This window comes from Lipophrys pholis (assembly GCF_963383615.2).
Source record: "Lipophrys pholis genome assembly, chromosome: 3".
Classification (NCBI taxonomy): Eukaryota; Metazoa; Chordata; class Actinopteri; order Blenniiformes; family Blenniidae; genus Lipophrys; species Lipophrys pholis.
Window position 1 is genome coordinate 2,579,793 of NC_137627.1, and position 15,175 is coordinate 2,594,967.

The window sequence follows — 15,175 nt, forward strand, 5'->3', positions numbered from 1 at the left end:
TGATTATTTACCTCTCAAGGTTGTGCTGCCATCAGTCCCTCATCAGTTGAGTGCAACACAAATACCAGCCTTGATTATCAAGACTAAGAATCAGTGTTTTGGCTTTTTCATGATCAAGAATTGAAGGTTGAACCACCATTTCTGTAGACCACCATGTACCAAGATTTATTTTACCAAGATCATTTAGTAAATTATTATTATCAATATTATATATATACATACACTATATATAATAATAGTAGTAGTAGTATTATACATTTTCAATTAAGAACATATTACATAACTTTTATATATCTAATAGTATCTATTAGAAAATATTAGTAAGTATTTTGAGTTAATGGGTAGAACTAGATACGTTTAGACCTTCTCCTTTTCAACATGGGAAAACCCATGAAAAACTTTGATTGACTTAAATAGAAATGACTGGACTTGACGTGTGTAGTCGTGTAGTCAAAACTTATAGAAATGTCTGAGGACACTTAATTTAAAAACTACCAGAAATCACAGAAACACAGCTTTGAACTCATATACTAGTTTTCACAGTGACACAGGACTTCTGAAATGTGACCAGATAAGATTATAACACATGCTAATTAACACACAGTATTATTGAATGAATTCCATGTTTTCTGACAATTCTACAGCCATAAAGTCAAACAAACAAACAAACAAACAAACAAAAAGAAAAAACACAATTCCAGGTGTCCATGTCATAAAGAGGGGTTAACCACTCCATACAACACAACTGATACGATCATATTGTGAAATAAAGGTTTCTGAAGTGTCCTTAACTTGCCAGACACCTTCAGAAGTGCTCATCCATAAACCTTTTAAAACCACACGCCAGAGTTGAAAAGGTCATCTCGTACCTGTCATCTCTCATACTGTACAGTTTTTAAATGCAGAAGCTGCCTACTGCAGAGGGCAGGGAGAAAAGTGCTCCTCGTTGAATAAATTACTCGTTCTTAATCCTCGGTCCCTGAAGGCCTGGCCAGCTTTCTCCCAGGGCCCCCCTTTCATCTGGAGTCATTTCAACTCTATTGAATCGCACTACAGAGGGAAGAAATCTGGCAAAATGCAGCAGGAGTCGGTGCTAATTACGTTTTAATTGTTGCGGCCAAGGTAAGGGTGTCAGATAAAAAAGAAAGCAGAGAGAAAATTGCTTATCACTCAAGGTGTTTCCATCAATCCATCTTTCTGTATCGTTTTATCCTGCGTGTGGTCACAGGGAGGTGGAGCCTAAAGACGGTATACAGGTAGCCGGTCCAACACACGCTTACAAACACACTTCAGGCCATTTGACACTCAGGAATTAACCTCAAATGCATGTTTTGGAAATGTGGGATAAATCTCACACGTGCAAAGGGAGAACATACAAACTCCACCCAGAAAGGATCTCAAGGAAGAACGGGGAATATTCTCTCTGAGTGCTTAATGGTACGGTGCTGCTAAGGAACTGTGATATAATCCACGACATAATGTGTATGGTGTGATAGTGTGAACTCTTTCTTCACAGTTAGACGATTCAGGCCCAGTTTGTAGAGGTTTGATGCTTTTTTGGGGGGGGGGGGGGGGCGACATCAGGTCCAGGAGAATATGGACTGGTAGTCATGCCTTTGTTGTTATTGTTCATTTACTCACGTATGTGCAGAAGAAAACTTTCCCCCATTTCCACAGAAACTGTTTGGAATGTTTTCACAAAGTTGCGTTTTCCCTCGTTCACACTGAAACGAAGTTGCAGCGTTTTTGAAGTGTTTTCAAAAACTTGCTTTTTCATTGGCTCGGAGCATCTTTGTCATGTAAACAGACAACACCCCCAAAGAGTGACAAAGGTTTTCCGTTTTCAGTTGAAAATGTATATTTGCAAACAATAAGGAACAAAGAGAAACAACCAAAGTAAAAAAAAGACAATGTGCTTTATGCATTTGTTGTGTAAATGGAGTCTAAGATAAACAGCAGGATGAAAATAGTGGGTCTTCTTCACTGAGTCCACGGTACTCAACTCAAGTAGTCCATTAGAAAGTATTAAAGACAAACACACAGGAAAAAGTTTACAAACTAATATAGTTTGTCCAAAAATGGTTTTTTTAGAACAAACAGTGCTTTGTTTTCTTTTACATCACACCATTTCTGATCATTCTCATATTCGGTGTCACACTGCCACTAAAGAAAGACTGATGATTGGGTAAAGTTTCCGAGCAAATAGACTTTGCTATATAAGAATAAAGAGTGTGTGTGTGTGTGTGTGTATATATATATATATATGTGTATTAAAAAAAAGAACCCTCCTCAAGCCTGAATTAAAATGTAATAACCAGCTGTGCCATCAGACAGCCAGCTTATTATGTGCTAAGGGGCTTAATACAAACACTTGATAGTCTTACTGTAGCAAACAGCTTCCTGAAACAAAGCTGCCTGGGCTTCTTTGTAGTTAAGCATCCTCACAACAGAGCCTGGAAATACCCAGAGGCTCTGGGAGAAAACAGCAACCCTTTGGTGGATGGTTGTATTGGCGAGGTGATGGGGTCTTAGCAAACATCGTACGGGAACCGAGGAGATGTGGAAGCACAGACTGGGAGGATCAAAGTGATGGATAAGATGACATACCACACTTCCCCTGGCCCGAATCCCTCCATCTCTGTAACGGAGGGAGGGAGAGGCGGCAAGAAACAGGCCAACTTTCTCTTCTCCTCAACAGACTGTTCCTTGAAGCACAAACACCTCTGAGATGCTGATAAGTGTTTCGTTTCGGGTTTGTAAAAGGGATTTGCGTGCCGAGGGAAGTTGACGTCTTGCGGTTAAAGAGACAGTACGTCCAAAATCTGATGGCGTAAAAACCAGCACGTTCACTCCAGCAGCTGTGATCAGCTCAATTGGATGTCTGTCGGAGCGGACTCGATGTTGACAAGAAGGATTAAAATGTTCGTACAAACTTGCCAAGTTACTGTTGCGTAATCCCCCACTCAGTGTTTGGTTACTTTTATTAAAATGAGCAAACTATGGCTTACATCACAGCTTCATAGTACTCATATGCCAACAAAATTATGTCTGTTTGGAAAAACACACAGAGCATCGTGTTATGAAGTCCTACTCAGAGTCACTGGTACACATAATTTGCGAGTACAGAGTTTAGAATAACTTCACACGTAAATGCAAATACGCCGAATTTGCAATTCAGACCTATTTACTTGAGATTCCAAAAGGTTTTGAGTTGGATTTAGTTCAAATGTATTTGTGTTTACTCGTTGCTCCTGGATGTTTGGTTTGGGTTGTTTTTTAAGTTTCACCTACATGAAGCCTCTTTTTTCTTTTTTTTTTTTAAGGCCTGGCAATTTACTGAAACACAGATTTCAAGATCTTTGGCAACTGCCTTCGCAGACGTTGAAAGTGTTGTGTTTCTTGACAGCAGCAGCAATTTCGATGCTCTCAGGAAGCTCTCTCGCCTCCACTGTTAGGGAAACCGAGAGGAATCAGGCCTCTTTGTAAAGTGAAGTCACCATTCATCGGGGAATTTCGGTCAAGTTAACAATGAAAGTTAACACAGACTAGTCGGGTTTTGTTTGAGGAAATACTTCAATTATCATTGGATAGGTTTCAATAAATCTGACATGTTGGATTTCATCCAAAACTTTGCCCCGATTCTGTATCGGCAAAAGCAGTAACTTTGAGACGCATTCAGTGACAGATTCAATCTAGTTTTTCTTTGGTCAAAGTTTTCAAACGAATTGAAAGTAACAGAGTCGAGTATAAGTGAATCGCATTGACCTGAATAGATTGATTTTATAAATGCAAATACAATAGAGCACAATGGAAATTAATCCAATTTAATTATCAATGAATATATTCCTCGTAATATTTCAATGCATAGAAAAAAAATTAATGGGTTATTTACGCTTATCCTATAAATTCTACGGAGTAAAGGAGAATATGTGCATCTTACAAACAACAACTCAAAACCCACGAAAATAAATAAACAGAGGAGAGATATAAAGACCATAGCATATGAATAACATTGTGATATTTCCTTTCTCTCGTCAAGTCTGAACTGTAACCCTTAATTATTCCGTATTTTAAAGATTTTTTGAAAGTTCAAAGCAAGTCCTGATGAAATGTATTATACTGAAAGGAATTTATAGAGATTCAACTGAACTTAAGTTATTGGAGTTGAGAATGTAATTGTAATAATAAGGAAGGGAGTGGAATCAAATCAAATATTATAGAATGACTGAAGCCTAGGAACAATTGTATTATTGAAATAATGGAACTGAATTGAATCAAACCGAAATGAATTGAAGTGAATTGAAAACAACTGAACGAATTGAAATAAAATGAATGGAAGCTGATGGTATTTTATTCCACTGAACTGATTGACCATTAGGACCCGTTAAAAGCTCTAGTTTAAGAGCTCACCAGATGTGTGGTTCTGCTTTAAATACCAAACACTACAGGACAGGCCAGTGATTATTTCAAGTGAGCAGGTATCTTCTAATTAACACCACATTACCATTCGAAACTGAAATACACCTAAATGTCAGCAGCTCATAAAGTGAGGTTGACAAAATGAAGCCAAGTAGAAAGTGAGAAACATCATATAGTTAAACAAAAGATGGTTTTGACGGATGAGTTTTTGTCGCACAGCCGCGGGCATTAAACAGCACATGGGTCAATGACATATTGATAGAATGAGATGTACAAAGGCTTGAATAACCCAAAGACAAGTGTTATCTATTACTCAAACAGCATATGGTCAGGAAACTAGAATCCAATCCAGGCTAGGAGCCCAGATTGTGGGCAGATCCGTCACAATCAGACCCAAATGCCAACGGCTGACAAAGCTTTTTTCCAGGTGCTTTAGGAAATCAATGTGATGAAAAGGTTCATTTCCCCCAAACCCTAGATAGCTCTTGTGCTGTTCATTCTGCTTAGGCGGAAACATAAATCTGCTCCCTGACCTTGTGCATGCTGCAGCCTTGCAGCCTGGCAGCTTAATAGCATGGCAGCAGTACATCTCGTGTGATGGAGGCATTACCAATGCTGTCTCAAATCAGTAAAACTGACACCCTGGTCCCCCTTCCCCCCCCCCTCGGGGCAAGGGGTGCTGCCGCTACGGCCCTTTGATGCAAAGTAATGTTTGCCTTGTTTCACTGACAGTCCTTTGCACCACCAACCATGTCAGTGGAAGAGCACACTGAGGTCTCCTAAGACGAGAGCCGTGTCGGATTAGGTTTCCACAATCCAGGCCAGTTTTGCTGAGGCTCGTCTCCGAGTACCATGCACAGGAAGTCGGTCCTCACATATGGAGCTGCAGTTAAAATGACTTACTCTAATATGGTGCACAGTTTTGACACGTAGAGGAAGAGCTGACAATCTGGTTAGAAGCTACATTAGCCCTGTCCTCAAATAAAACTGGAAGCTGAGGAAGTGGAAGTGTAATTATCACATGGCATTCACTTTTACACTCCACTGAGCAGCAGACAGATGTTAACCAATGTTTCCAGTCCAAAACGATGATTTTGACAGTCGAGATAGAAAAGGATATTTCACATTTATCCATTAGTCTTGGAGACAAGCTGGTGGCTCCTGAGTTCAGCAAAATATGTTACATCTGCAGCGTGCGCCCCCACCCCCCCCCCCCCCCCCCCGCCTCCAATTGGCCATTTTTGCATGGCCTGTAAGCACTTGGAGCTGGTGGCGAAATGTGAAAGCATTAGCTGTCCTTCAGTGAGAACACAGGATCCTGGCAAACCCCCTCCCCCTCGTCGCCCCCTCTCTCCAGCCATGGGCTCCACTCTTTGCAATTAGAGTGTGTTTGCTGCTGGCTGTGCTCGCTCAGTCACTGTGTGGGCGATTCTGGATGTGTTCCAGGTCTATAGTGGTGCAGGCAGGGGGCTCTTTCCCACCACACATGTGGCTGCAATTAAGAGAAGGAAAGAGCCTTGTTCCAGAGGGCCATTGTCACTGCCCGCGCTCTCAGAGATCCCACAGAGCAGATGCTGCTCAAATTGGGCTAATTTTCAGTGCTTGAAGGACGGAAGGAAAGAAGAAGGAAGTCTCCCGGCAGCTACATTACGTACCTTCTTTTAAAGCAGTAAAACATGAGACTGGGTATATTTTTCTCCATCCATTTCTCAGCCAAGCATGATTGTACACTGTGGGATTTAGTTTTTTTTTTTTACTTTGGGACAAGTTTTACATAAATTCTCTAAATTAATTTTTTTGTTAAACAAGTACCATGTAGGGTTACATAATTCTGTTGGCTCACAACTCCGTCTTCAGGGCATGTGAAGGCGTACGCATAACAATGACTTAGTTGCCGTAAAAATCTGAACATTTTTCAGGTGGGCCTTGCACTTCTAAAAGGACTTTGAATACATTTTCTTTATTATCTTAAAGAGCTCTTATAAATAATACATGAGCGCGTCGCACGGCACAGGGCTTTGTATAGCAGATGCAAGAGCAGCTCATCACATTAGCGATAATAGTAGAGTATATTGTCCCGTTATGGTAGATACACCTTTCAGTGAAGCTGGAGGTAATCCAGTACACTTAAAAGCCCATTAGTTCCTAAAGAAAGACATTCGCTGTGGCCATGAGACCCTTTCTGCTGAAAAGTAAACACTACTTGCCGATACAAACTTGTGGCTTGTCACCTGTTAAAAGACCTTACACCATCTGACATTTCTATTTATTAAGTCATGTTCAGTCTTTTATATAATTTTTTTTTTTGGTTGTTGCATCTGTCCTTGTTTATATATGTAGCACTTCATTCTATTAATTATATTCTTTAATTTAATTTTCCTTTAATTTAAGTCATGTAAGTGAAGGTAAACAAACAGAAACAAAAGTTCATTTCAGCTTGAGTATCGACACACAAGCATGCCTTTCATGCCTTACAAGGTTCAGGTAACAACTTCTGTGCTTATTGCAGACCCGCTGTCAAATGTTGTGTGTTTACTCGAATGGGGGTTTAAATGTGCTTTCATTGGTGCTCACTCCAGTAATTGCATCCTTGGTAATTATCCTTCATTCTCTCAAGCTAATGAATGTTTTAATGCTCACATTAGAGCATTCATTTAGCACATAACAGCATTTTGATTACTACAAGCCAATTAAGATCAATTTTGCTTTGTGACCTTTATGATCCAGGCAGAATGTCCCAATTAAATGTCATAAATGATGAACCATGCCCTTCTGGGAGATGGAGCTGAAATGGGGAAAAAGTGATGTACAATCTGCCGCGGCATGTATGTTACATGTCGCATACGTCTCTATATCGCTGCGCATGCTGTAGATCAAATGAACAATTTATCTGCCTTTGACATGCAACCTGCGGATGCTCTCCATTAATTGCATTATTCATATTCACTATATTGGACAAAGGCTCCGTCTTCCCTCCTGCATGCCTCCATGAATGTCATTATAATTCTCTGCAGCCTCACGACTTACATCTTATCCGTTTCCCAGAGAAACTAAAAGTGAAGTAAATCTTAATGAAGACGGCAAAAGGACAGCTCTGCTCTCATTTCTGATGCTCAGTAATGGTAATTCTTATCACCAGCAACATATAAAAGGGATAATTTTACAAAAGACATATGGTCTAAATCATTTATTTTTTTTTTCATCATGGCAGCTCACCACAGAGCTGCTCACTTGCAGAGCGCTCTAATTGGGCTAATATATGAAGGAAGCGTTGGCCTAGCTATTAAGGTGATCAATCTTTGTTGTCTCAGGTCCGTGGCAGTAGTGCGCACAGATCTCAACGCTGGTCTTTGCTGTAGTGTCGTCTGAAGCCCCGGAGGTGGCAACAATCAAGCAAGACTCAGATATACATAATGAATGAGGACGAGTGGCGCCAAGGAGCCAGCTGGCACGATATAAGAAGAGGGCTGTGTACAGCTTTAGACAAATATGCAGAGACAGTCCAACCCATATGGATCGGATGTAGGAATCCGCGAAGGTTAACAATCTCTTGGAGATCCACAAGATTTAACTGAGCCTCTTACAGGATCTGATGAGATATCGCTTGCAGCCTCACCAATAATACCTTATTCCAGTGTTCTTCTTCCAACTATCTTCTTGCAGCCTGCAAACTCATCTTTTATCCTCCTTGTGGGCCTTGCCGTGGGACAGGACATTGCTGTGTGGACAAATTATAGATCACAACATGCTCTGATGAGCTGCTGGAATTATCTTCTCTACCTGCTGACTCCCCGTGGATTTATAAACTAATAAAGCACTGCTGTGACCCCGCGTCTGTTGCATGTTGCAATTAAGTCAACAGAAGGTCAATCGGGGTAGTGTTGTTATTAATGGATACTGAACGTACAAGAACAAATTGCATCAACTGTGTGTTAAAATGTCTTGAATGAAATGGTGAAAGGAAGATTTAGTGGTGAGGCATACGAGGCTGACACCGGAGACTGCAGTTCTGCTTTGTCTCATTACAACTGTTTGTCTCTTTTAAAGCCCCTCAGCATTTTGCTTTCATTTTCTTTTCTCTCCCGCTTTTTCTTTTTAATTTCCACCTGAGAAAACATCCCTAAATTAGGTCAGTAACAGCACAAACAACTGTAGCACAAGAATGAACGAGCTTCGCCTCTAAGGGGGGGGGGGGGTAAGACGACTCTCTGGGGTGTTTTGAAATATAACCTGTCTTCTTGTCCTCAGAAGCAGGTCAGAATGAGATTTGGAAGAACTGCAATTACAAAAACCCAAATGAACTAAAACATTTTTATCTTTAATTCCATCTAATCAACCACTAAATGAGAAAGTATTGTAATAATTGGATATTATAAAATTACGTTAGTTAAATTTGTTCTGACAACTCCCAGCTGCAACTGCAACAGATGGGTTGCAGCATTATGAAGGCGACAGACGAGTTACTGCTTTAAAAAGCAGTGTAGCCAATTTACTAGGTACTGCAGATAAAGATTACCTCGAAAAGGAAGTATTAGAATATGTCTAGTTAGCGTTTCACAATAATGAGCTCTATGACCCACACACTCAATGGGCAACTGATGATGGTGAGGGTCCACAATAATTGTGTCCTCTCTGTCAGGGATTGCAGGTGGACCCAAACACAGACTCGCCTGGTGGTACAAAAAAATTTAATTTATCTCAGAAATAAAAGCCAAGGGAAGTCAAAGTCCAAAACCAAAGGGGTAATACTGTGGTGCTGGGGCAGGGACGTGGACGAGACAGGTTGACAAAATGAACAGACAGACAACAGAGAACGGGAGGCTTAAATACACTGGGAAGGGGTGGACACAGGTGGAACTCGACTCGGCGCACACAGAGGGAGAAGGCCATTGGTTAATTGGAAACATGAGGCGAGACACACAGGGGCAGACACAGAAACCTGACACTCACTACCATAAGACCAAATCCATAGTTCGTCACCACGCAAATTTATCAGAATAATGGCAACGAATTTAATTAAATAAACTGATTGTAAGTCTTTAGTTTTAATCAACATAAATACATTTAGTATTTTCTACAGTGATAAATTAATTAGGAGTAATTCCAAGTGATGCTTGATTCGAATGAGCTTAAAATGATCATCCTATAATTACCTGTGAAATCAATACATTAGTAATTATGGCCACACGTCGCCCACCGGCTGCCAATATGTCTGAGCTAAACTCTCGCGGCTCCTGCAAGATATGTTCTCAGGAAGCTGTGATAAGACACAAACACAGGTCATATAAAGGTAATGCAATGTTGATTTAAGGACGTTGATCCAACACAGTTACTCTGGCTGACTTAGGCCACGTTCACGAGACAATGATTCAATGAAAACACATCGTTTTTGTGTTTTTGTTTCCGAGAACTTCAGTGTTTAAACCACGTTACAAATAGATCCCACACACATGAATGCAAAGAACAATACACTATAGCATAAACAATGGAGAGTACACAGACATTCGTATGGAAAGACGACTAAATTGGATTGTGACTGTCAACTATAAAACTACCAAATCCCAGGGGATTATGGGCTGGGATTAGGCTCCAGTAGCATGTTTGAGAGAGACAGCAGCTCTGAAACTGATTTAGCATTTTGCTAAAGTAGCAAGTCTGCTGAGGGAAACAGCTTTGAATAATGCTAAAGCTAAAAGTGTGATAATGCTGAACAGGACAGCGAAACAACAGCAATACAACTGCATAAGAGCCATCTTCTAACACAGAAAATTCAATCTCTGTAACCGTTTCAACAGTTTCATGACAGAAATCAGCTGCTTACCCGTTGATGCTAAAAGTAGAAGCAATAACAGAGCGCGTTACTTTAAAATGTGCCTTTCACAACACTGCAAATGAAGCGTGGCAGCACTGCATCACTCTTAATAACAGTCACGCTGTCAGCAAATGTGCCTTGCTCAGCAACCTTTAGAGGTGTCAGCTGGTTTTTGTTTGGATGACAGATATAGACTGACCCCTTCACAGGCTGGAAAGAGAAAAAAAAACATGATCTTATGGTATTTAGGTGTCTTACCAGACATAACCAATTTGGAATGAAAGAGAAGCAGAGATATTTTGCGTCAAGGTTATATGAATAATGTTTGACCCCCCGCAATAAATCTATTTTTTTACCAACTTTATCCAGCTTTAATGCCTCAAGGCTCATTGGTCAGGGGCAAGAAGTGTCTGTTAGGAAAAGAATTATAGCAATCCATAAAGTAGTCCATCAATCCTTCCTTTAGAGAAGCTTAATCCAGGTGAGGGTCAAAGGGAAGTGCACCTTTATCAGCTGGAAAAGAGGATTTTAGAGAGAAAAATTAACCAAACCTGCACGTTTCATTCAAAGAACACCTGAACAGACAGAGTCTACATAAGGAATCAAACCATTGACTCCCAGCTGTGAGCTGACAGAGCAAACCGTCATCCTACTGTGGTACAAAAAATATCTAAAATTACAAAAGTCACTGTTATACTGGAGAAGACTGAAGATATTTCCTTTCGGTGAGCGACTTTCTCTTTCTCCTTGGCTGTAATAGCTCCTCTTTTTTTTATGCTCTCATTTGACAGTCCTGAATTAAAATGGAACAAATTATAGTCGGGGCAAAAGATCAGATTTTGTCTTACTTTGCCCAGCAGCGGTAAAACTCAGTTGATATAATATGGTACACTAGCTTTTTTTCTTTTTTTTCTTTTTTAAGATGTTTCTCTTTACTATAGCTCCTCCAAGGAATTTAAAAGGTCATTTTAATAGTCCTTTCCCTGCCACTCTATTTTATATCAACCTCTAAACACATCCAGACAAATGCCCTTATCTTTAATACCAAGCTTGCGAGATCGAGTGAGAATAGATTCTAAAGAGAGAAAAAAAAAGCCTCACAGTGTCATTTGTTTGTGTGTGTTGAGCATCGGGAGTCACACGTAAACGTTTTAAATGCAGAATCTCCTCTGGATTACGCATGCACAATGACAAACTACCCACAGCGTGGGGAGCGGGAGAAACTGGAGCGTGCATCAAACGCTAACATATGGCCACGCTGTCATCCACTCCCGAGAGGGTTGTAGTACACAGAGAGGTGGACAACAGAGACAGCGAGCACAGGGAGGAGAAAAATACTCACACAGACGGCCGATTTGGGCAGAACAACTGCTCGAAATCATAGCAAAGAAAGTCAGAAAAATGCAACACGCCTCAATTAATGGGAGCGAATCATTGACGCACGTCATCAGACGGGGGGGAGCGGCCACCCGCCTCGAGCTCGGACCGTCTGCAGCTCGAGCTGGACTGGAAGGTAACAGAAGGTTGAAGATAGCATTTCTCACTGGCTTCACGAGAAGGCACAACAAACAGGAAGGAGGAGGACAGTCGCAGCCTTCTGCCAAGCAATTAACTGGTGCTTTGGCACAGCGGAGATTTCTTCCCAGGTGTCCCACCCTGTTCTTCATATGAAGCCCGTGTTGTTCCACGCCTCCCCGTTCCCCCTCATGGCCTCGTGGGCCTCGTACCAGCCGTGCCAATAAAGCTTTTCATTTGGCTGTGGGAGACGCAGAGGAAGCGTTCCCACACTTAGCCCTGGCAACCTCTGCTGAGTGGACTACATTCATTTTGTCATCCTTATTGCTCAGAAAAGGCCTTCTGTCATGCAATATAAATGGTTACCCAAGAAGGGCAAAGTGGCTCATGTGTACTGCGCTCTCCAAGCTTTCCTTACACGCTTAAAGCGGCACCGTATTTACAATCGCTTGGTATTCACAGGAGACGGGCAACACAAACGGAGCCCGGTTCACCGGCCTGATTCATGCCAGAAAGAAGGAGCAGATTAAATTCATTACATGTAACATCTCTTTAAAAACACAAAGCTATGAAAGCAGATAGAAATTGGCTTTGCAAAGTCAAATAGTAGAAAGCTACATCTATTGTACACGAGATAATTCAGGGGGGAAAAAAAAATAACCATAAAAAGAATGGATTTGGTTCAGTGACTTCTGTTTGAATTCGAATCCTTCGGGCATATTCCTGCCATTCATACAAGAGTATCTATTTAAGATTGAGTTAACTTTCATTTAATTGTATTTGGAGGTAATTTCATCTCATAAAACACCTTAGACCTCATTACAAAATCCAATCAGTTGCGAGGTAGAAAAGTATTTCTTCAAACAAGCCAGCGACTCCGGATTCTTCTGCTTTACTCTGCTGGCATCTCTCTCTCTGCTATCAATTGTTATTCAAAGGGAAAGTTCATCTTCAATCACTGAACCAATGATATTGTATTAGCAGCTACAGCATAAATGAAATGGATAATATGCTGCTAGAAACACTGAAAGATGAATACCCCCCCCCCCCCCAACCGTTACAACACCAGTCCACTGTTAGACTCCCTTTCACCCCACTTCCAATTTATCAACTCCCAGACTTTTGTCACCTTTAAATTGAATTTGGCTGGCGAGAGCACCTCATAATTCATTCTGGCGCGGTGCCTTGTTTCATGAGGTTGCAACAGCGCACTTCCTTTTCAGAGTGACATCCAAACAGCTATACAAATGTAGGGCAAGCTAAAATACTAATTAAGCCCAATCATGGCACAATCCACAGGCGTTACAGCGCTGTAAACAACACTGTCAGTGTTTCATGATTACAAAAGTACAATTCAATTGTTTTTTTTGGGGGGGGGTTGTTGAGCCCTGGGACATCACTAGAGACATGAGTTCATTAAAAGTCTGCTTTGACTTTACGGGAAATGCATGTATTTTCTTCTTATCGTGTCTTTTTTTCCCCCCTCCTGTGTTCACAGCCAAACGGTGTGCTCACAGACAGGCAGGGACAATTTTGAATTTTCCAAGTTTTAAAAATGCATGAACAAGACTCCTGTTGTAATATAATCTGCCCGAGACATCTTTATCACATCTCATCATTTCATCGTTATGGCCATTATCCTCCAGGATATTACTTACCTTTCTTGTCCCCAAAGAACAGGGTCTGTTGTGCAGGGTTTGACCACTGGAGGGAAGTGTTATCATTGTAATCCACACGGCAGGTCATGTTGGCTGTGCCCCCCTCCACCACCGTCACATTCTGAGTTATGGGGAACTGACCCTGGCTACCTGCGGGATTAGAAAGCAGAGTTTGAGGTCATGGCCGTGACATGAATAGATTGGTGCTTTGGACTGCTTGTTACTGTCCTTTTCTCTGAATCACATTAATGCAGCGGCTCAGACTTGGACGTCTTAAGAAGTTAATACTGTCATTACAGTGTTCAGTTACATGAACGTCCTCATTACATCACTGCAAATGAAAGATAGGTTAATAGGGAGCCTGGTGTCCAGCCTTCAGCAGCTGTTGGAGCAAGAAAACCATATATATATTTTTCTTTTTTTTTCTTTTCCACATCATGGAAACAATGGTTGGTTTTTACTCTCCCAGAGTGCCTTCCTTGCTGCCTTATTGCAAGGCCCTAATTGGTAGCATGGCCTAATTAGAGGTAGTCATGTTCTGGTGTGGAGTGTAGAGCTGCAGCTGGGTGGTAAATTGACACATAATCCCAGACACTGTGGGCCTTCGATCCGAGCCACAGCCGTGCCCCGAAACAGGCGCTCGTCACAGTGTGCAGAAGACACCCAAATGAGGCCTAATCACCCAGCCTTGCTGGATTTTTACCTTCTTATTCCACATTTGTACTTGTCATCTCGGCAAAGTCCCCTAATTACATAGAAAAAAAAGCATTTCTATCCTGCCTGTGTTTTACTGAACTCTGCCAAGCTTGGGAAACAGATGTCTAAAACCAATAGTCCTTTGAAGGGAATTGGGATAAGACAAAAGTGTAGGCTAATATGAGCCTGGCCAGACCGGCCCCTTTAAGGATGACAGTAAACAACAGCTGTGTTAGCTCTCGAGTTCATGCTTGAAGCAGAATCTGCTTTATTTGCCTGGAAGCATTTCGCTGCCCACCAGCTTCTCTTTGTAGATGTTTTTTTTTCTCTTGATTTAACAGATCCGCTTTGGTTCCCATTTGTACAGTAATGTGGCTGAATCTGAAGGTGACATTGCATTATGCTTCACCCAGGTACAGTTCACCACAGGGACATTTCAACTAAGGGAGCAGCTGTCTGCCTCATTAGTCCGGCTCACACGGGGGAGCAGAGGAGGCCGGGACAGCCAAAGGTCTGTGCACCTTCCTTGACCTCCATTGTCCTCATGCAGCCCATTGTCAGCTGGAGGTGAAGGCCAAGTTCACTATTAATAGGAATGGGGAAATTATTATAAATGTGCACATTATATCCAAGCTCAGTCTCAGGTTTCACCCAATTATCTACCCTTACATCACATTTCAAAGGCTTTTAATTCATATTAGCCCACTTTTAAATTACTATTATTTTCTATCGTCCGTGATGCATGTTTTGATTCCTTTGCCATTGTAGTCTAGAGTAGTCTAGTCTCGTGTAATGATGTGATACAGGGTAAGAAAATGAAACACCACAATGAATGTTTGAGATGTTTGAGCAACTGCACAGATTTAATATACCTTTAAAAGAAATATATCAAAGTTTGCACCTGCTAACTAATGATTTTTTCAGATTATTTTAAAGTAAGTAGGACTATGAGGAAATCTCAAATGTAACCAGCTGAGTGTGAGGAAAGTGGCTTTAATCATTGTGAGAGGATTATTATTATTATTGTTATCATTATTATTCTTTTTATTAGACGTCACATTGTCTTTCCATGTGT

The 15,175-nt window shown here is 41.2% G+C and overlaps 1 protein-coding gene across 1 annotated transcript in view; it reads right to left on the bottom strand.

Annotated features, from left to right (window-relative positions):
- Positions 1–15,175, bottom strand: part of cadm2b (cell adhesion molecule 2b) — a 217,505-nt gene that overhangs the window by 44,716 nt on the left and 157,614 nt on the right. Inside the window, exon 3 of the mRNA XM_080460213.1 lies at positions 13,405–13,554. Coding sequence (XP_080316339.1) covers positions 13,405–13,554 — 150 coding nt within the window. The remainder of the gene's footprint in view (positions 1–13,404; positions 13,555–15,175) is intronic.